General features: G+C 38.5%; 1 pseudogene and 3 gene segments (V, D, J or C); all 4 read left to right on the forward strand.

Moving 5' to 3' along the window:
- LOC114629990 overlaps positions 1–2,989 on the forward strand; it is an 18,415-nt gene extending 15,426 nt beyond the window's left edge. The window contains 1 exon segment of the V gene segment in view: positions 2,977–2,989. Within this exon segment, the coding sequence occupies positions 2,977–2,989 (13 nt within the window).
- A 450-nt stretch (positions 2,990–3,439) lies between these two features.
- On the forward strand, positions 3,440–4,566 carry LOC114629991 (annotated as a pseudogene).
- Positions 4,567–8,320: 3,754 nt separating this feature from the next.
- LOC114629992 lies at positions 8,321–8,831 on the forward strand. The segment is given in 2 exon segments: positions 8,321–8,397; positions 8,506–8,831. Coding segments are annotated over 2 exon segments (399 nt in total).
- Positions 8,832–20,325: 11,494 nt separating this feature from the next.
- Positions 20,326–20,859, forward strand: LOC114629947. The segment is given in 2 exon segments: positions 20,326–20,395; positions 20,479–20,859. Coding segments are annotated over 2 exon segments (372 nt in total).
- The last annotated feature ends 1,393 nt before the right edge of the window (positions 20,860–22,252 follow it).

Here is a 22,252-nt window from a genome sequence, read left to right on the forward strand (position 1 = left end):
GAGCTCATTCCTTCAGTGAATTCATAAGCAGTAGACAGAGAGGACATTGGGAGTGCCATCGGTCTCTTTAAGCCTAAGATCTCTTCCCCATTAGCATAACTCATCCAACAAAGCCACACCTACTAATGCTGCATAGATAGTTCCATCAACTAGGGAGCAAGGGTGCAAACATTTGAACTCATGAGGGTCATTCTCATACAAACCACCCAAACATCTAGTGAGAGTCTGGACTGTGTCAAATGCATGACTAACTTTAAGAGATAAGCCTCAGTAATGTTTTCCAAAACATTGGCACTAATTTAAATTCCAGAAAAGTGTCTAAGAGACACCTGTTCTCCATATGCTTCTTAGCAATTGTTGCTTTTCACATAAATAAAGGGTCATTTTTGCTGGAGAGAGATGAGAGGGGAGCCTAGTTTCATTTGAATTTCTCTGATAATTAAGATAAAAAGGTTTCAAAATTCTTGTTGACTATTCTTGAGTATTTATTAAAGTAAAAGTTGTTACAATAATTTGAATGATTTAATTAGATTGAAAGATTGTGTGACATTTGAGATGTTTAATTCCTTGTAGAAATTTTTTTGTTAATTCCTCCTCATTAGATTGCTTGTCAATCATCTTCCCTATCACTTTTAGGTAGATCTTCATTTTGTTCTTGCCATGACTGTGTGGATAACCGTGCTGCAATGCACAGACCCAAAGAAGCTAACAAGAAGGTTCCATGGGAGGATACTTGAATCTCACTGAACAAAGGAAATACAATAGACATCTGGGGTTAGGTAGAGAAAGGGAACTTGGTGTGATAGAGTCTGGAGAGGGCAACAGGAGGTATCAAGTGATCAACAGGAAAAGAGAACTGGGAGAGAGAATTGGAATGGAGGTTGGCATTTCTGAGGTGAGCTAGAACCCTAGGAAAATGAAAACTGGAAGAAATTTATGAGGGTAATCCAGCTAAGACTAGGAACAATAGGAGATATGGAATGTGAAGTGGCTACCTCTTATTGACAAGACCTAACTTCAAATTGAAGGATGAAAACACCAACCCGGCCACAAAACCTTAGACGAACAATTTGTCCTACATAAAAGGTGTTCAGAGATAAAGTTAAAAAAGAAACTGATGGAATGGCTACCCAATGACTTACCAAACTTGAGACCTATTCCATGAGAGAGAGCCCAACCCTGACACTACTAATGATATTCTTCTAAAATTGTAGACAAGACCTAACAATCAATGTCATTGGAGAGGCTTCATCTAGCATGATAGAAATACATGCTTAGACCCACAGCCAAATATTAGACGGAGTATGTGGAATCTATTAGAAAAAGGAAGAAAAAAGTTGAAGAAGCCAGAAGTATGAAAGACATCACAGGAAAACCTACAGAATCAGTTAACCGTGGGGGCTTACAAAGACTTAAGCATTAATCTGAGAACATGCAAGGGATAGACCTAGGCCCTTTAATCATGTGAAACATATGTGCAGGTAGGTCTTCATGCAGGGCCCCTAACACATTTGCAGAGGTTGTCTCTGCCTCTATTGTCTGTCTTTGTATACCACTCTCCTTACTGGACTGCCTTTTTTTTTTTTTATCCTCAGTTGGAGAAGATGAGCCTAGTAGTACTGCAACTTGATAGGCCAAGGCAAGTTGATTTCTGTAATGCTTGGTATGTGCTTGCCCATGGAGTGTCAGAATTAGAAGGTGTGGCTTTGTTGAAGTAGATGTGACCTTGTTTGAGTAGTGTGTGTCACTGTGGGTGTGGACTTTATTTTTTTCTGATACAGTGTTTCTCTGTGTAGCCTTGGCTGTCCTGGAACTCACTCGGTAGACCAGGCTAGCCTCAAACTCAGAAATCTGCCTGCCTCTGCCTCCCAAGTGCTGGGATTAAAGGTGTGTGCCACCACCGCCCAGCTGTGTGGGCTTTATCTTAACTGGATTGAAGTGAGTATTCTGCTCACAGAGTTCACATGAAGATATAGAACTCTCAGCTCCTCCAGCATCATGCCTGCCTGGATTCTGCCATCTTCCTACCATGATGATAGTGGAATCATCCTATGAACCTGTAAGCCAGCCACAATTAAACAATGTCCTTATAACAGTTGCCTTGGTAATCGTTTCTGTTCACAGCAGAAAAACACTAAGAAAATATCCATTGGAGACTCCCCTTCTCTGAAGGAAGGAGGTAACTGGAAGAGTAGAGATAAGAAGATGAGACTGGAAGGAGAGGGATCAGGGACAGCTTTCATCAGGATTAAAGTAAATTAATTAATGAATAGAAATAAAAAATAAGATTACTAATTAAAATGTCCTATTAAATGAGTGTCTACATGAACACTAAACAATATTTAATGACTGAAAAACCATTTAAGAATAAATATCTACATCTAAAATCAAAGATAGTTTTAAGTAATATGTAGCTATACCATTAACTCTTTTTGTAAAAGGGAAGTCTCTGGTGACTTCCTTCACAGACTTTCTTGAGAAAAGAAAATTCAAGTAGCATAAGATTACAACACACTACACAAACAATCTCTTAGTTAATCAAAGATAAAACTACTTGAGTAAAGGGTCTTATATCATGTTTCCCAGTGCCTTGAGAGAAATGACAACAGTGTCATTGATGTCTTATATCTGCTGTGAGAACTGTTTTCTACCCAAGTCCAACTCCAGAGCATGTTATATAGGTTAGACATGCAAATAAAGGCTTCTCTGTGCCCCTAAAAGCCATCCCTGCCCTGAACCTGCATCTCTGATTAAGGAGCCCAGCCCTGGATTCCCAGTTCTTCCCATTCAGTGATCAGCACTGAACACAGATCACTCACTATGAACTTTAGGCTCAGCTTGTTTTTCTTTGTCCTTGATTTAAAGGGTAATTTATAGAGATGAGATTCTGTCTGTTCTGTGCACATGAGAAAAAAAAATGTTTAGTGTGTTTGTTTTCCTAGTGACAGTTTTCTGACCAACATTATCTGTTTTCAGGTATCCAGTGTGAGTGCAGTTGGTGGAGTCTGGGGGAAGTTTAGTGCAGCCTAGAAGGTATCTGAAACGCTTCTGTTCAGACTCTGAATTCACTTTCACAGACTAGTGGATGGTCTTGGTCTGCCAGACCAAGGGCTGAACTGGGTCACATTCATAAATTGGGGCGGTTGTAGCACCTATTATCCAGATACCATGAAGAGCTGACTCACCTTTTCCAGAGACAATGCCAAGAACACCCTGTACCTGCAAGTGTGTAGTCCGAGGTCTGAGGACATGCCCATAGTTTACTGTGCAATATACCCAGTGAGTGAATGTTGCTGTGAACTCAAACACAAACCTCCTGCAGGGTACTCCAGACCAGCAGGGGCCATGAAGAGCACACAGAACTCTAAGATACAGTGAATTATAGCCTGTTTTGAAAGATTTGACTACTGTGCTTCCAAGGCAAGAAGCCCAAGGTCCCATGCCGGGGAGCTGGCATAATGGGAAAGTGGAGAACTTCGCTAAGGATGACCCTTTCAAGCCTTTTCACCTCACAGCCTTTCTAGCGTACAAGGCTGGCATGACCCACATCTTCGGGGAAGAAGACAGGCCAGGATCTAAGGTGAACAACAAAGAAGTTATGGAAGCTATTACCATTATGGAAACCCCAACCATGGTGGTTGTGGGCATTGTGTGATGTGTAGAAACCCCACAAGGCCTTAAAGACTGTATTTCCTGAGCATATTCGTGAGGGGTGTAAAAGGCGTTTCAGTAAGAACAGGCACAAATCTAAGAAGAAGGCATTTACCAAGTCTGTAAGAAATGGCAGGATGACACAGGGAAGAAACAGCTGGAGAAGGACTTAATAGCATGAAGATGTACTTCCAGGTCATCCTCATAATTGCCCATAAGCAATTATGCCCCAGAAGCAGGCACAATTGAGTGTGATCCAGGTGAATGGGGTACTATGGCTAAGAATCTAGACTGGGCCTGAGAGAGGCTGGAGCAGCAGGTGCCTATGAATCAGGTGTTTGGGCAGGATGAGATGATTGATGTCATCGGTGTGACAAACGGAAAAGGGTATAAAGGGGTGACCAGTTGTTGGCATACAAAGAAACTGCCCCAAAAGACCCATCGAGGTCTGCACAAATTTGCCTGTATTGGAGCCAGGCAACCTGCACAAGTAGCCTTCTGTGGCTCAAGCTAGGCAGAAAGACTACCATCAACGAACAGAAATTAACCAGGTTTTCAAGATTGGTCAAGGCTACCTCATCAAGGATGGTAAACTGATCAAGCACAATGAATCTACTGACTATGACCTGTCTGACAAGAGCATCAACCCACTGGGTGGCTTTGTCAATTATTGTGAGGTAACCAATGACTTCATCGGGCTCAAAGGCAATGTGGGGGGGACCCAAGAATTCATTGCTTATTCTTCATAAGTCTTTGTTGGTCCAGATAAAACATCAGACTATAGAGAATATTAACATGAAGTTCATTGCCACCAACACCAAGTTTGGCCATGGTTGATTCCAGACCATGGAGGATAAGAAAGCATTCATGGGACCACTCAAGAAAGACTGCATTGCCAATGAGGAAGGTGCTTGATTCCAGGATCACATTGAGCAGATGGTGGGGTCTCATCAAAATGTTTCTAGTAAAAAGATAAAAAAAGAAAGATTTGGAGGATTGAGTTGGGATTTTGACAGGGATTGTGTTGAATCTGTAGATTGTTTTTGGTGGGATGGTTATTTTTACTACGTTAATTATGCCAATCAATGAGCATGGGAGATCTTTCCATTTTCTGAGATCTTTGATTTCTTTCTTGAGAGACTTGAAGTTCCTGTCATACAGATCTTTCACTTGTTTGATTAGCGTTACCCCAAGATATTTCATATGATTTGTGACTATTGTGAAGAGTGTTCTTTTCCTAATTTCTTTCTCAGCCTATTTATCATTTGAATGAATGAAGGCTACTGAATTACTTGAGTTAATTATATATCCAGCCACTTGGCTGCAGATCAGTTGTACAAGTTCTCTGGTAGAATTTTTGGGGTCGCTTATGTATACTATCCTATCATCTCCAAATAATGATACCTTGACTTCTTCTTTGCCAGTTTTTATCCCTTGATTTCCTTTTGTTGTCTTATTGCTATAGCAAGAATTTTGACTACTATATTGATTAGATGTGGGGAGAGTAGGCATCCTTGTCTCTGATTTTAGTTGTATTGATTCAAGTATCTCCCCATTTAATTTGATATAGGCTGTTGGTTTGCTATTACTTGCTTTTATTATGTTTAGGTATGGGCATTGAGTTCCCAATCTCTCCAATACTTTCAACAGTAGGAGATGTTGTATTTTTTCAAATGCATTTTCAACATCTAAGGAGATGATCATGTGATTTTTTTCATGTGAGTTTGTTTACATAGTGGATTATATTAATGGATTTTCATATATTGAACCATCCTTGCTACACTGGGATGAAGCATACTTACTCTTGGTGAATGATGGTTTTTATGTGCTCTTGGATTCAGTTTGTGAGAATTCTATTGAGTATTTTTACATCAACATTCACAAGCAAAACTGGTGTGACGTTCTTTTGGAGGGAGTTTCTTGTGTGGTTTAGGTATCAGAGTAATTTAAGCTTCACAGAATGAATTAGGTAGTGTTCATTCTGTTTCTATTTTATGGAATAGTTTGTGCATGTTGGTAATAGGTCTTCTTTCAAGATCTGGTGGAATTCTGCACTAAAGTTATCTACCCCTAAGCTTTTGTTTTTGTTGGGAGATTTTTTAACAACTTCTATATACTTGGAGGATATGAGCCTGTTTAGATAGTTTACCTACTCTTGATTTGACGTTGGTATGCGGTATCTGTCTAGAAAATCATCCATTTCATCTACATTTTACAGGGTTTTTGTTGTTGTTGTTGTTTGTTTGTTTGTTTGTTTTGTTTTTTGAGTATAGGGTTTCTTGGTATGATAAAATAATTTTTTGAATTTCCTCTATTTCTGTATGTCTCTCTTTTCATTTCTGATTTTGTTAATTTGGATACTGCCTCTGGGTCCTTAAGTTTGTCTGGCTAAGACTTTGTCAATTTTGTTGATTCTCTCAAAGAAGCAGCTTGGGAGTTTGTTGAGACTTTGTTTTGATTTGGTTGATTTGAGCCCTAAGTTTGATTATTTCTTGTCATCTACTCCTTTTGAAGATGTTTACTTCTTGTTTTCTAGAGGTCTCAGGTGTGCTGTAAAATTGCTAGTGTATGATCTCTCAATTCCTTTACCAGGGCACATGTCATGCTATGAATTTTCCTCTTAGGACTGCTTTCTTTGTGTCTCATAAATTTGGGTATGCTGTGTCCTCATTTTCACTGAATTCTAGGAAGTCTTTAAATTATTTCTTTCTTTATTTCCTGGCTAATTCCTAAATTCATCTGGAAAAGCAAAAATAGGGATAAAAAGAAAAACAAAACAAACCCCCTCCCACAAAAACAGAATAGTGAAAACAATTCTTAACAATAAAATAACATTTGAGTGAATCACCATCCTTGACCTCAAGCTATAATACAGAGCAATAGTTGTAAAAATACATGGTATAGGTACAGAGACAGAAACATAGACCAATGAAATAGTATTGAAAAACAAAGAAATAAAAACACACACTTTGGACATTTGATCTTTGACAAAGAAGCCAAAAATATACAATGGAAAAAAGACTCATCTTCAATAAATGAGTCTTCCAGAGAAAGGAAGGAGAAACAAATCCACCAATAAAACCTTCAACCACAAATTTGTCTTGACTAAACATGTAGAGACAAAGATGGAACAGAGACAGAGGGTACAAACAAGCAATGATTGCCTCACCCTAAGACACATCTCACGTAAGAGATCCATCCCCTGACACTACTAATGATATTCTGCACTGCTTACAGACAGGAACCTAGCAAAACTGTCTCCTGAGAGAACATGCAGAAAGCAGATGGAGGTAGGTGCAGATATCCACAGCCACATATCAGGGTGAGCCCAGGAAGTCTTGTGGAACAGTGGGGCATAGAAAGGAGCAGGGGTCAAGGACACCACATGAAACCCCACAGAGTCAAATAACCTGGTAACATGGGGGCTCACATAGCCTTTTACACCAACCAGGAACATGCAGGAGCTGCACCTAGATCCACACAGTTGTACCAATTGTGCACCTTAGTCTTAATGTGTGTCTCCTAACAATTGAAGAGGAGCTGTCTCAGTATTGACTCACTGTCATTTGATCTTTTTTTCCCTATCTGGACTGCTGGGTTTGTCCTCAGTGGGCATATGTATCCCTAGTCCTGTTGAGACTAGATGAAACTGGTAAATGTTATGTCAAAGAGAATAACAAAGACTTGAAAAGACAACCAATGCCTGTTTCTGTCATAGACAGGATCTTCATGTGCATGAGGAGCTCTGTCTTCTGTTCTGTAGCTTTTGGAACCCTGGGAAGAAGACATAGCTCTTGTGTGGAAAAAGGAGGATCAAGGACAAGGGAATATTGAGGATGTGAAAGCAAAGGTGTGGTGTGGAGAGAGGAAGGGGAAGAGGAGGATGGAAACCAGAGAACTGGTTAAATAGGAAAAAATCATCCAAAAATAATTATAAACCCAGTTTGCATTAATTATATTAACTAGAGAAAACGAAAGATAGCCTAACAAAACATAAAGACAGTCACATGTTACCTGGTACACAGATGCAAAAAAGAAAGCTGTGGAGAATTAAAAGGAATAAATGGAGAATGTTAGTATGCAAAGCACCTAAATTGGCTTCAGAGAGAATTATAGCAAACTCTGAGTGGTAGATAGACAAGGCCCTGGAGTGTCTCAAGAATCTTAATAAGCCTTGAGGAAAGCATTCTGTCATGTATAAGTGAAATTCAAAAAACTTCCCAAGAAAGAAGAAGTTCTGCTACTATAACCTTGCAGACATAACGTTCCCCAAGTGCCATATTAGGGAAAGTCATGAGCACCCCAGACAGTGGAAACAACTAAGCACATATGTAGAAACACCATTATGTATGGTGCTATGTAATTATATATTGATACTAAGAAATTGGAGTATGAAAACAAAGCATGTTCTGTCCACATGCACAAAGGGGAACTAAAAGAAATCTGGTGAAATCTTAACCAAAAAATTTGAGTATGAACCTGCCATATTTTGTCGAACTCTGTAAATAGTTGTGATGTGTCTGATGTCTTATATCTTCTATGAAGAGTGCCTCAGGCCACTGCAGAACTCCAAAGCAGGCTAGAGCAGGAAGACATGCAAATAAGGCTTCTCTGTGCCTATGAAAACCAGCCCTGCCCTTACCCTGCAGCTCTGGCAGGAGAGCCTAGCCCTTATGAGCAGTAAACACAGACCACTCATCATGTACTTCAGGCTCAGCTGGGTTTTCCTGGTCCTTATTTTAAAAGGTAATTTATAGAACTAAGATTCAGTACACATGAGAAATAGAAAAAATGTTTTGTTTCTTTGTTTAGTTTTGTTAGTGACAGTTTTCTGACCAGCATTGTCTGTTACAGGTGTCCAATGTGATGTGCAGCTGGTGGAGTCTGGAGGAGGCTTAGTGCAGCCTGGAAATTCCCTAAAACTCTCCTGTGCAGCCTCTGGATTCACTTTCAGTGACTATGCTATGGCCTGGGTTCGCCAGGCTCCAGAGAAGGGTCTAGAATGGGTTGCAGAAATTAGTGGTAGTGGTCGTAGCACCTACTATCCAGACACCTTGAAAGGCCGATTCACCATCTCGAGAGACAATGCAAAGAACATGCTATACCTGCAGATGAACAATCTGAAGTCTGAGGACACAGCCATGTATTACTGTGCAAGAGACACAGTGAGTGAATGTTAATGTGAGCTCAAACACAAGCCTCCTACAGGCCACTCAGAACCAGCAGGGGGCGATGAAATCACACAGCTCTCAAACAAGAATTCTATCCTGTTCAGAAAGTACTTAAGGAAACAGACCCCTGGACTCCTCTGTCTCTAGGCTTCCTCTATAAAAGTATTCTCTCTACAAGTATAATGTGTAGTAATATCTTAAGTATGCAAATGTTCATCTTTCTGTTTTCCTGTGTTATACGTGGTTTGCATTTATTTGTTATATTTCTCTCTTTTCCATGTCTTTCTTTCTGTGTTAATCTCTGTCTCTGTTACATTCTCTCTCTAGCTAGCTCTCCCTCTCTCTCAAAATCACTCTTCTTTGTTCCTTCTACCTCTCTCTCTCTCTCTCTCTCTCTCTCTCTCTCTCTCTCTCTCTCTCTCTCTCTTTCATATTCTCATGTTCAGTGTGTTAATATGAGTGAATGTATGTGTGTGTGTTTGTGTGTACGTGTGTGAGTGTGTATACATGTTGATATAAGATGTCTTCTATCAATCTACACCTAACATTTCAGATAAAGCTCATTACTGGGCCTGGATCTTAGTAAGTTGCTAGATAGGTTGGCCAGTGTGTCCCAATGACATTATGGTCTCCACAACTCAGAAATGACAATACTGGTTTGCTACCAATCCTACTGCTTTTTGTAATTGTGGTGTGGTATAGCAACTTGAAGGAGAGAGCTATATCCACAGACCCATTATAGATGACTTTTAATGTAGGATAAACTCATTACTTGAACACAATGCAAAGCAACGCAGAGGGCAGACATGATTGTGTATGGGGAATAGGATTAGATTCTGAAGAACCAAAGAATCCTTGAGATTATGGAACCTGAGACAAATGGGAGAGACTTAGTAAGGTTCCCTGGTTAGAACACTCTGTGAGATTCAAATTAGAGCCAACATGGAGACCAGACAGGGCCAGTCACCTATGAACCAGATGAAATTCAGTCTGTCCATCATCCTCACATAAACCATGTGCAGCAGACCCAGTGCTGACCCAGCTGTGGTGCTAGTAATAAAGTGTGTGTGAGGCAACAGCACTGACACCTGAGGCCAGTGTAGCTTGTGATGTTCACTGAGCTTCAGTTAGCTGCAAACTGCTACTAACTCACCAAGAGGATAACATCTCTTTTCTTTTATTGCTTTCTCTCTACTTATGATGCTTTAATTTGCATAGTTCACCTAGAAGTTTATGGTCCAAATGATTTTTGTTTTAACATGTTAGTACTGTTTTTTTTCTTTCCCCAGGGTTCTAAATATTTTATTTTTTTCTCTGTCACAAAAACAGGATGCTTGTCTCACTCAGAGTGGTGATTCCTCATCTGAAGCTCAGAAGAAGTCAGACATGGTACCTAGAAACTAGATATAACATTCTTCTTGATGGTATTCTGGGATCATATAAATTATGACACCATAAAGAGGAGGTGGTTATTGGAAGCCAGGGAATGGTGATTGTTTACTCAAAGCATGATGCCACATGGGAATTCATCTATGTTGGTCAGATTGTCATGAAACTGTGTTGCCTGTACTGATAGCACAGCTGTGGCTACAACACATTTGTGTGCTATGAGTTCTGGAAAAAATGGAAAGAGAGAGTTCTGTATTTTGCAGTTCAACAAATAGGGAGAGACCTGGAACATGCAGGCAAGAAACACAGTTCATTCTACAACTGATTCTACTTTATGTTTCCTGCTCTGCCATCATTGGATCTTTTCACATGTGTGAGGACAAGGTTCCTGAGATGGATTTGAAGCTTTGACATTATACCCACAACAGCTTCCCAGACATAAATAGATCAGTGAATGACAGGGTACCCAGAAACGCTGATGTCTGTGACTGACAATGTCTCTTATTTCATCTCAATTTCCAACATATCTTGATGCTTATTCAGCATATAATTATCAGTTTGGAACTCTCATCACAAACGCCATAGAAGTGATTTTGAGTCAAATTCACAGTGAACAGGCCCTGAATGAGTGAACTTCAGTTCAATTCTGCCATGGAAGAAATTAAGCATGGACCAATGATGCTCTCCTCTGATACCTACTGTAGGAAGTAACCGCACTGCTTTGCTGGGATGAGGACTTGTGCATGATGACCAGGACATTCTTCATCTATAAGAACAATTCTGTCACTTGTTGCTCCCAACAAAAAGTGGTGGCCATTGCTTCAAATTAATTAAGCTTTGGAAAAACAGTTTAAAGAATCAAAAGTCCCCCATTAGAGATTTTTACTGCATGTTTGTGTCACTGATGAAAATTGGTGAATCTGATTATTGTCTCCCTCTGCCTTAGTAAAGTCTCATATTTGGAAGAATTATATTAATCCCACGTCCAAAGCTCTGATATTCTTTTAGTATCCCTTTGATATTCACAAAGTACCTCTGTCTCACGGCTGAGATAAGCACAGTTCATTAATGGGACCCTTGCTTCGACAGTTCAACCAATTTGTGCATAGTTCTGTGGGTATTCTTATGTGTTCTACTTTTCCTGTCAACATTGCTGTCATTTTTCAGTATTTCCACCGGTAGGAAGGGAGTTCTTTGTTGTATGTCTTACACATATGCCCTATTGTCTTTAGAACTTTTCAGGAGTAAAACTGACAATGATATTGGTCATGAATTTGGGGTCAGTAAATCAACAAACCACATGATACAAAGAAAAAATTTTGGGAAAAAAAATCTGTTCTGAATTTGTGGTCTCTCTGTGAGAAGGATTAGTTGACATCTACACTGAGGGATAAACCTGTGGTGAAGGTTTATAGCCTGAAAAATCAGATCTGAAATCATGTACCCTAAATGTAACATGGTGGCATGTAGAGAATAATGATTAATTCCAAGGCACACTCATCAAAGGTAACTTCACAGTGATCTCCAAAGAATCCAGGTGCATAGTCACAGAATCCCCAGAAGCATCCTAAAAGCAACACCATGTAGTCAAGGCTGGGATTCACAAATATCATGTCCAAATCACAGTTCACACCAGAATACTCTTGATAACAGACACACATGGACCTTAATCTCACTGAGTCATACTACTTCAATTATGGAGGAAACAGAAACACATTCATCAACTTCCAAGACACAGTGTCTCCCTTGGTATCCAAGCACATAGAAGCCGGAGAAGCCACTGATGCCATCCTGACACACAGTCCCATTGTGGCAAAAGCTGGAAGCACACTCATTGTGATCTGCCTCAAAGAAACATGCAGCATATCTATCAGGGCAGATGCAAGCAGGGTGTTCAAGGCCTTTATGGGAGGTAACTCTATGTTTGCATAATGTCCCTACACAAGGACTAGCAGCAGTTTCACAGGTCAGGCCACTGTACCCAAATGAACAATGGCACAGGGAATTCCTTTCTACTGGTGTATTCTCACAGGTGGCAAATCCTTGGCAGGGAATGGAGAATCAAGTGTTTTTTCAATCTTCAGTCTTTGTCCAAATTTTTGCGTATGTCTAAGCATTAACTATTGTGGAAAATCTAGTACACAAAATTGTTTTGTCAAGAATTTAAGAAACACCTCGTATTTTTTTACTGCAATATAAATCCTGGCACCTCAAGTCACAATCAGACTTTATACATTTTCTCCAACTGAGACCAGTCAAGAAAGCCCAGTTAGGGAACAGGATGAACAGACAGGAAACAGAGTTTGGGCAAGTACCCAGTCCAGTTATTGGGGAAGTCACATGAAGTTCAAACTGCATATCTGTTGCATATATGCTGGGTGACTAAGTCCAGACCTTGTTTGCGTGTTGGGTGGTTCACTCTCTGGAAGCTCCCAAGGGTAAAGTTTAATTGACTCTGTTGCTCTTCTTGTGGAGTGCCTACCACCCCCACACAGTGTTCTATAAGCCTTTCCCCAACTCTACAAAAAAGACTTCCTGAACTTAGTCTAATATATTCCTGTGTATCTATGCATTTCTTTCAGTCAGCTGTCAGGTGGAGCACTTCAGAGAACAAATATGCAAGGCTCCTGTCTACAAGCATAACAGAGTATCACTAATGGTGTCTCAGATTTGTTCTTGACATGAGATGGATCTCAAACTGAACCAGTCATTGGTTGGCCATTTCCTCAGTTTCTGTCATAACTTTATCACTTCAGTTTTTATTGGCTAGAAAGATTTTGAACCAAAATTCTTGTGGGTGGGTTGAGTTCCTTATCCCTCCACTGTATTTCCTTCCTGGCATACGAAGTGTGCACTTAGGCTCCTTATCCAACACGGCTAAATGCCTCAGGCAGTGTCACCCTCATAGACTCCATGTTGACTCTCCAATCACAGGTCTCTGGTGCATTCTTGAGATGTTCTCCTCTTCTCCCCCTTTATCACTGAATTTCATTCACTCTCTATTCCCTCTTCTTGGTGATATATAGACAACTTATCCCCTCAATGCCCCACCATCTTTTCTCACACCCTGTTCCCTCAACCATCCATTTCCATTGACAATTTCATTTCCTCTTCTGAATCAAATTCATCCATCCCTCCATGTTATTTAGCTTCTTTGGTTTCATGGATTGTAGCAATGATATTCTGTACTATATGGCTAATATTCACTTAGAAGTAAGTACATGCCATGCATGTCTTTTTGGGTTTGTCTTACCTCACTCAGAATATTTTCTAATTCCATCCATTTGCTTGAATGTTTTATAATGTCCTTCATTTTAATAGCTGAGTAGTATTCCATGGTGAACATGAACCACATTTTCTTTATCTAATCCTAAATCAATGGACTTCTGGGTTCTTTCAAATTTTGAGCTATTACAAATAAATCAGATATGAAAATATTTGAGGAATTGTCCTGGTGTTATTGTGGAGCTTCACTGAAGTATATTTCCCAGAATTGTATAGCTAATTCTTGAAGTAGCACTATTTCCAATTCTCTGAGAAACCATCAAATTGATTTTCAGAGTGGTGGAACAAGTTTTCACTCTGACCAACAATGGAGCAGTATTCCCTTTGCTCCACATCCACAAACAACATGTGCAGTCACTTGAAATTTTGATCATACCCATTCTGATAGGTATAAGAAGGAATCTGAGACATTTGAATTTGCATTTCCCTAATGACTAAGGATACTGGATATTTGTTTAAATGATTCTCAGCCACTTGATATTCCTCTGTTGAGAATATGAGAATTCTTGGTTGAGCACAGTTCCCCCATATTTTACTTGAGTTTTTTTAGTTTATTGACATTTTAACTTCTGAGTTCTTTATGTATTTTGAATATTAGCTCTCTGTCAAATATAGAGTTGGTGAACACTCATTTTTTTCCCAATCAGTAGGCTGATATGCTGGCTATTGATAGTGTCCTTTGCCTTACAGAAAATGTTTGTTTTCATGAGGATGCATCATGAATTGTTGATCTTAGTGCTTAACCCATTGGTGTTCTGTTCAGGAAGTTGTCTTCTGTCTAATGTGTTCAAGGCAATTCCCTGACTTCTCTGCTAATAGATTTAGTGTACACAGTTTTATGTTGAAGTCTTTGATACACTTAAACCTGAGTTTTGTGCAAAATAATAAATATAGATTCATTTGCATTATTCTACATTCAGACATCCAGTTAGACCTGCACTATTTGTTGAAGATGCTTTTTTCTACATTGAATGGTTTTGGCCTTTCATGGAAAAATCAAGTCTCTGTTGGTTTGTGGGTCTCTTTCAAGAACTTCAATTTAATTGCATTGTTCCATCTGTCTCTTTCTATATTGATTCCATGCAGTTTTTATCACTATTGCTCTGTAGCAGATCTTGAGGCATGGTGATTCCTCAAGAAGTTCTTTTATTGTACAGGAATACTTTAGCTACACTGGTTTTTTTGATTTTCCATATGACATTGAGAATTTCATTTTCAAAGTTGGTACAAAATTGTGTTGGAATTTTGAGGGTAGTTGCAATAAATATGTAGATTGCGATTGGTGAAATGCTCATCTTTACTATGTGAATCCTAACAGTCCATGATCATGAATGATTTTTCCATTTTCAGAATCTTTAATCTTCATATACTTGAATTCTCTGTCATACAATTCTTTCACTTACTTATTTAGAGTTCTGCCAAGTTGTTTCATAGTATTTTGGGCTATTTAGAAGGGGGTTGAACCTGATTTCTTGCTAAGACCATTTGTTGTTTGTATAAAGGAGGCCTACAAAAATTTTAGAGTTAATTTAGGATTAGGCCAATTTGCCAAAGGAGATTATCAGCTATAGGAGTTCTCTGATAGAGATTTTAGGATCACTTATGTATATTATCATATAATCTTGGAATACCAATATTTGAGTTTTTTCTTTTCCTATTTGTATTCATTTGATCACTTTAATTTTTGTATTGTTCTGACTAGAACTTTAATTATTATATTGAATAGATAGAGAAAGAATGGATGACCTTGTCTTGTCCATGATTTTAGTAGAATTCCTTTAAGTTTCTCTCCATTTAATTTGGTGTTGCCTATTAATTTACTGTATACTTCCCTCATTGTGTTTATGTGTATAACTTGTGAGCCTGATCTCTCCAACACTTTTAACATGAGCAGGTGATAAAATTTTTAAACTTTTTTTTCACACATAGAAGAAATGATCATGTGGGATTTTTACTTTCAGTATTTTTCTATGGTTCGTTATGTTGATGGCTTTTCATATATTAATCTATGCCTACATCCCTGGGATAAAGCCTACTTCATCTTGAAGGATAATGTTTTTGATGTGATGTTGTATCAATGTCCATAAGAGAAATGGGTTTGAAATTCTCTTTCTTCTTGGGTCTTTGTGTACTTTAGGTGTCAGACTGATTGTGGCCTCATAAAATGAATTTGGCAGTTTTTTTATGTTTATATTATATGGAATAATTTGAAGAGTATTGATACTAGCTCTTCTTTGAAAGTCTGATATAATTATATGTGAAAACCATCTGGCCCTGAGCTTTTCCTTTTTGTTGGGAGACTTTCAATGACTGTTTCTATTTTCCTATAGGTTATAGGACGGTTTAGATTGTTTATCAGTACTTGATTTAACTTTGGTAAGTGGAACTTATCAATAAATCATTTATTTCACTTAGATTTTGTGGAGTACAGGCTGTTGAAATAGGATGCAATGACTGTGGATTTCCTTATATTCTGTTCTTATGATCCCATTTTCATTTCTGATTTTGTTAATTTGAGTGTTGTTACCCTGCATCTTAGATTGGCAAAAGCTTTGTCTCTCTTGTTGATTTTCTCAAAACACCAGCTCCTAGTTTTGTTGAATCTTTCTATTGTTCTTTTATTTTCTTTTTTGTAACTTATTTGTTTCAATCCCCAGTTTGTTAAGTTCCTGCCATCTACTCCTGTTGAGTGTGTTGCTTCCTTATAATCTACAGTGTTCAGATGACTAGAAAGTTAAGGTTCTAATATAGGATCTTTCTAGTTTCTTCATGAAGATGTTTAGTGCTTTGAACTTTCCTCTTAGCACTGCTTTCATTATATCTCATAAGTTTGGGTACGTCGTGCCTTTGTTTTCATAGAATTCCATAAAGTGTTTAATTTCATGCCTTATTTCTTCTTTGACCCAGTCATTGAGTAGAAAGGTTCTCAGCTTCCATGAGTTTGTAGGCTTTCTGTTGTTTCTGTTGTTTTTGAATTCTAACTTTAAATCCACAGTGATCTGATGTAAGGAGTTATGTCACTCATCTTGTATTTGTTGAGACTTGTTTTGTGACTGAGTATATGGTCAGTTTTGGAGAAGATTCCATGACATGCTAAGAAGTAGGTGTATTCTTTGGTCTTGTGTTGAAATGTTCTATAGATATATGTTAGGTCTATTTGATTCTTAACCTCTGTTAATTTCATTATTTCTCTTAACTTCTTAACTTCTTTATCCATGGACTGTCTGTTGGTCAGAATGGGATGTTGAAGTCTCCCACTATTATTTTTAATTTAAACTATTTTATTTATTTACATTCAAGTCATTGTCCCCCCCCACTCAATCTCCATTACCAATTGAGGTTCATTGTATGATTTAAGTTTCATTAATGCTTCTGTTAAGAATGTGTGTGTCCTTGGCTTTAGATCATAGATATTCAGAATTAAGATAGCCTCTTCTTCAAGTTTTTCTTTGATGAGTATGAAGTGCATTCCCCATCTTCTTTGATTACTTTTCGCTGAAATTCTGTTTTATTAAATATTAGAATGGCTATTCCAGCTTGTTTCTTGGGTCCATTTGCTTGCAAATAGTTTCTAGCATTTTACTCTTGGGTTGAGTCTAATGTTTTTGCTGTAGTATGTTCTTTGTACATAGAAGAATAATGGATCCTACTTATGTATCCACTCATCTAATCTGTGTTTTTTTAATTTGGGAATTGAGGCCAATGATGTTGAGAGATATTAATGACCACTGTTTGTTAATTTGATGTTGATTATGATTGTGTGTTTGTACGTGTGTGTGTGTGTGTGTGTGTGTGTGTGTGTCTGAGTTTCTCTTCTTTGGGTTTTACTGGTGTGACATTATTTATTTCTGTGTGATCCTGGATGTAGTTAGCCTATTTGGATTTGACTTTTCCTTTTAGTATCAAAATTAGGACTGGATTAGTGGGAAAAAATTGTTGGAAACTGGTTTTTTCATGAAATATTTTAGTTTATCAGTCAATGGTTATTGAATATTTAATGGGTACAGTACCCTGGAATGACATCTGAAGACTCTTAGGATCTGCAAAACATCAGCCTAAATTCTTGTAGAGTCCATTGAGAAATTACTCCAATTTTGATAGGACTGCCTTTATACTTTACTTTGTATTCTTCTCTTGAAGCTTTTAATATTCATTTCTTTTTATACACATATAGGATTTTGATTATTTTTTGTCAAAATTATCTTCTTCTGGTATAATATATGGGGTGTTCTAAAGTCTCTTGTACATTTATAAGAATCATTTTCTTTAGGTTAGTGAAATTTTCTTCTATGATTTTGTTGAAGATGTTTTCTGGGCCTTTGACCTGGGAATTTTTTTCTTCTTCCACGTCAATTATTCTTTGGCTTCATCTTTTCATACTGTCCCAAATTTCCTCGACTTTTTTTTGTGTCATCAAATTTTTAGATTTTGCATTTTCTTTGACTATTGTATCAATTTCTTCTCTTCTATTGTTTATTCATTTGATTCTTGTGTTTTAATCCAGCATTATATCATTTGTATTCTATTGATGAAGCTTATGTTTGTACTTCTTGTTTTCTTTCCTAGGTTTTTCATCTCTAGAATTGCCTCAGTTTGTGTTTTCTTTTTAGTTTCTATTTCTATTTTCAGTTCGTGGCAGTTTTATTCATTTCTTTCACATATTTGTATGTATTTAAGTGCATTTCTTTATAGGATATATTCATTTCCTCTTTAAAATATTCTCTCATATTTATAAAATGGGGTTTAAGGACATTTTTTGTACTCTGTTGTAGAATGCCCAGGGCTTGCTTTTCCAATATAGCTGGGCTCTAGTGGTGCTATATTCCCCTGGCTCTTGTTCACTGTCTTCTTATACTATCTGTTAGCCATCTGGTTTTTTGTGGTTAAGGTTGGATGATCCTGCTGCCACCAGGACACCCCAGGAAGACAGGGAGAGCCATGGGACAGACAATGGAGGTCAGTGGACAGCACACAGCTTACCTATGCTGGCTGTTACCCAGGACATACCTGACTGGCAAGGGGTTTATGGGAGAAGATTTTAAGCTGGTTGTTCCTGTGGACCCCCCTCAAAGCCACAGGGAAACAAGCATCCTACCAGCTCCTCAGGATGGCAGGCCAAACCCAAAGCTAGGCAATGTAGATTAGAGGACCATACATACAACTTATACTGCTACCATGCCTTAGGTAGACCAGATTATTTAGGAGGGAGGTTCCAATAGGTTTTTTCTCTGGGGCTCCTCAAAGGCTTCCATGGAGAAGCACGATGCTCTTGTGGTCCTACAAGTCTCTAAAATGTAAATTTTATTCATCTGATGAATTACAGTGGAATAAGCTCAGAACTGCTAGTTCTTTCAGAACTCTGGCAAGCTGATTGAAATCAGCTGTTTGGGCCGAAAAGATTCTAAGGTGAGTGATTCAACATGGCTTCTCTCAACTTCTCACTGAAATGATCTGCTTGGCCTCATCCCAGCTTTGGGCAGTCTATTCTCATTTTCTGGCTCCTTCTTATTCTCCGTCTTCAACTCACTATGCTGAACTACACCTGACTACATGAACTCGTGAACCAAATTAATTCCATTGGACTCACTGTACTCACTGCACTGATTCCAAACTGACTGACTTTCTCACTACTTACACTGCACTTGAATGGGTTATTTTCTATCTCTTCTTTGAGAGTTCAGCATATTCTATCTCTGATTTATTCTATCAAGTTTTTCTCTGATTATATGCCTGTTAAAGAGAAGTCACTTTCGAAAATAGCTGCTTCGCTCTAGAAGCTAGTATTACCTACATTGCTTAGGATTAAAGGTATGTACTAAGGGAATGTCTCTATCCCTATCAGACCACATAGAACAATGTCTTTGGGTGTAAACACTTGCAAGGAAAGCAAACATGATGAATTAAAATTTTTCTATAGTCCTATTTTGTTATCTACTGATGTGACCAACACCATGATCAAAAGCAGTATGGGAAGGAAAAGGACATCTTGACTCTTATAAACCCACATGGAGGAAAATCAGGACAATAAAGCAGAAGAACTGGAGCCAGACAGTGGTGGCACATGTCTTTAATCCCAGCACTTGGGAGGCAGAGCAGGTGTCTCTCTCTGTCTGTCTGTCTATCTATCTATCTATCTATCTATCTATCTATCCCTGTCTAATACCCCCCTTAACTTCTCTCTCTATGCCTTAAATAAACTCTATTCTATACTATACCCAACTTCTCATCTTGTGGCTGGTACCTCAGGGGAAAAGGGATGCCTCAGCATGGGCCTAAAGAGGCAGACCCATCCCCCACAACATACCTCACTCTACCAAACATTTCTTGGTTTTCTTTTTCTTTTTATAAAATACAACAGATCAAATATAAAAATTGAAAAAAAAGAAAAAAACCAAGAAAAAGAATCTCTAATCAAAAAGATTCCCATTTCCAACCTAATTCCTCAAGTGCAATTGACAATGATATACCATTGGATTGAAGATAAGGAATCCTGTTCTACTTGCATTGCATGAAGAAGGATTCACTTACTGTAAACTTCTGTACCACCCTCTTTTTTTTTCTTTTTTTGGCTTCCAAGGCATGCACAATCAAACCTGTGTTTACTTTGAATTGGAAATCCAAAAGTTCCAGGGAAAATATCCTGAGTTTGAGCCCCATTTCCTCTAAAAGAACAAAACTAAACTAAACAAAGGCAATCACAGGCACATGGAGAGGAAACAGGAAGCCTTGTCCTGTGCTTCCTTTTATCCCCACAGGATCCTCCCCCAATGCAAATCAACCCTCAGACTCAGGCTGAAAGCCCAGACCTAGCTGAGAAGCCTCATCTCCTCCTCACTAGAGCCTCCATCAGAGCATGGCTGTCCTGGTGCTGCTCCTCTGTCTGGTGACATTTCCAGGCTGTAAGTATTTCAGAGTTTTAGGAAAGGGACCCAACATATCATTTATGAAAAATATGACTGAGGATGATGTTGTTTGTCCCCAGGTGCCCTGTCTCAAGAGCAGCTGAAGGAGTCAGGACCTGACCTGGTGCAGCCCTCACAGACCCTGTCTCTCACCTGCACTGTCTCTGGGTTCTCATTAAGCAGCTATGGTGTACATTGGTTTCGCAAGCCTCCAAGAAAGGGCCTGGAGTGGTTAGGAGGAGTATGGTCTGGTGGAGGCATATACTATAGTTCAGTTCTCAGTTCCAGACTCAGCATCACCAGGGACACCTACAATAGCCAAGTTTTCTTTAAAATGAGCAGTGTGCAAAGTGAAGACACGGCCATGTACTACTGTGCCAGATACACAGTGAAAAAAGTCCAGTAGGACTTGAACAAAAACTTTCCTACAGGAATGTCATGACCAGCAGGGGGCGCTGAGGACCAACAAGGACTGCCCAGTATCTCTTTAGAATCTGAAGTTCTGGCCAATGCTGTATGAGTATGGGTTTTAATGTTAGAGATGTGAATTCTTATTTGAGCCATGGAAATTCTATAGAGCCTGCTTATCCCTGTTATACTCTATTAAACTTCTTTTTTGTTCACACACTGGAAGAATGTTTAAACGGTTCTGTAACAGTATATAATAAGAACAAATAATTGAGCTGATATTTATTAAGAAATACTCAGTGTAATACTGTGTAGGTGAGGACAGCCAGCGAGATTTTGTAATGTTTTGTTTCTCTTATGACTGCTGTTTTAGTAGCATTTCTACTTTTTACTAAATTAATGTCTGAGATCAACTGTATTCATCTTCTCTTACATGAAGTTTTCAAACACATGTCCACGATTTAATGATGACATAGTTACCATTCTGAATGCTAACTCATAAGATCTACTCTCCATATATGAAGAACATCATATGCTCTTATTAACTGTGGCCAACATCAATACATGCTATTGAAATAATCCTTCTCATCTAAATCATTAGCCTTATTATTCTACACTGTTCAAGTTATGATCAGCCTGTACTAATTTTATGTTACCTCAGATCAGGTTTTGTGTTCCACTTGGATCCTGGTGACCTCTGAAAGAGTGTCCTCCAGGTGCATCCAGCTTGATGTGGTGTTTAGGATCCTATGAACAGAGCTGCAGCAAAAATGAGAGGGAAAGTGATGACTGTTCCTTCAGGTGCTATAGAAACAGTTCGGTGGTTATGAGAGGATACTACTCTAGGAAGGCATCCAGGTTCAGTTCCTGACCCCAACAATGAGCATCTCATATGCATTTGTAAGTCCAGAATAACAAGTGTATTTGGCCTCCATGCACTCTACACTGCCCACATGGGCATATATATACATAATTGAAAATATAACATTTTATCAATATTATTCATTCAGTGCTAGGAAGTAGCCAAAGGAAGAGTTCTTGTGTCATATATATGAGTAGTAGATTCAATTGTTAAAATTTCAAAAACAGAGTCCTCATTTTGATTAATAAATATTGTTCTAGAGACAACAATATTTACTAGTATAGGTAAGGACATTGGCTCACCAGATCAGTCTTATATTCTTCTCAATTACAACTTAACACTATCCCTCCTCTGAGATATAGGCTCACAGGGTAACACATAGATCAAGCAACAGAGAACTGAGAGGGGATGCCCTCAAAGGTTCTGCCCTACAAACTTTGACTGGGCTACTTCAGCTTGACCAATGAATATGGGCAAAATAAGTTGCATAAAACTAATATCTCTAATTTCCAGAAAACTTTGTAAGTAAATCCAAAATTCCATATTGCCTATAAGTGATGATATGACAGCCATTTATTAAAAGA

The sequence above is a fragment of the Grammomys surdaster genome, unplaced genomic scaffold (genome assembly GCF_004785775.1).
Source record: "Grammomys surdaster isolate TR1022 unplaced genomic scaffold, NIH_TR_1.0 323, whole genome shotgun sequence".
NCBI classification, from domain to species: Eukaryota; Metazoa; Chordata; class Mammalia; order Rodentia; family Muridae; genus Grammomys; species Grammomys surdaster.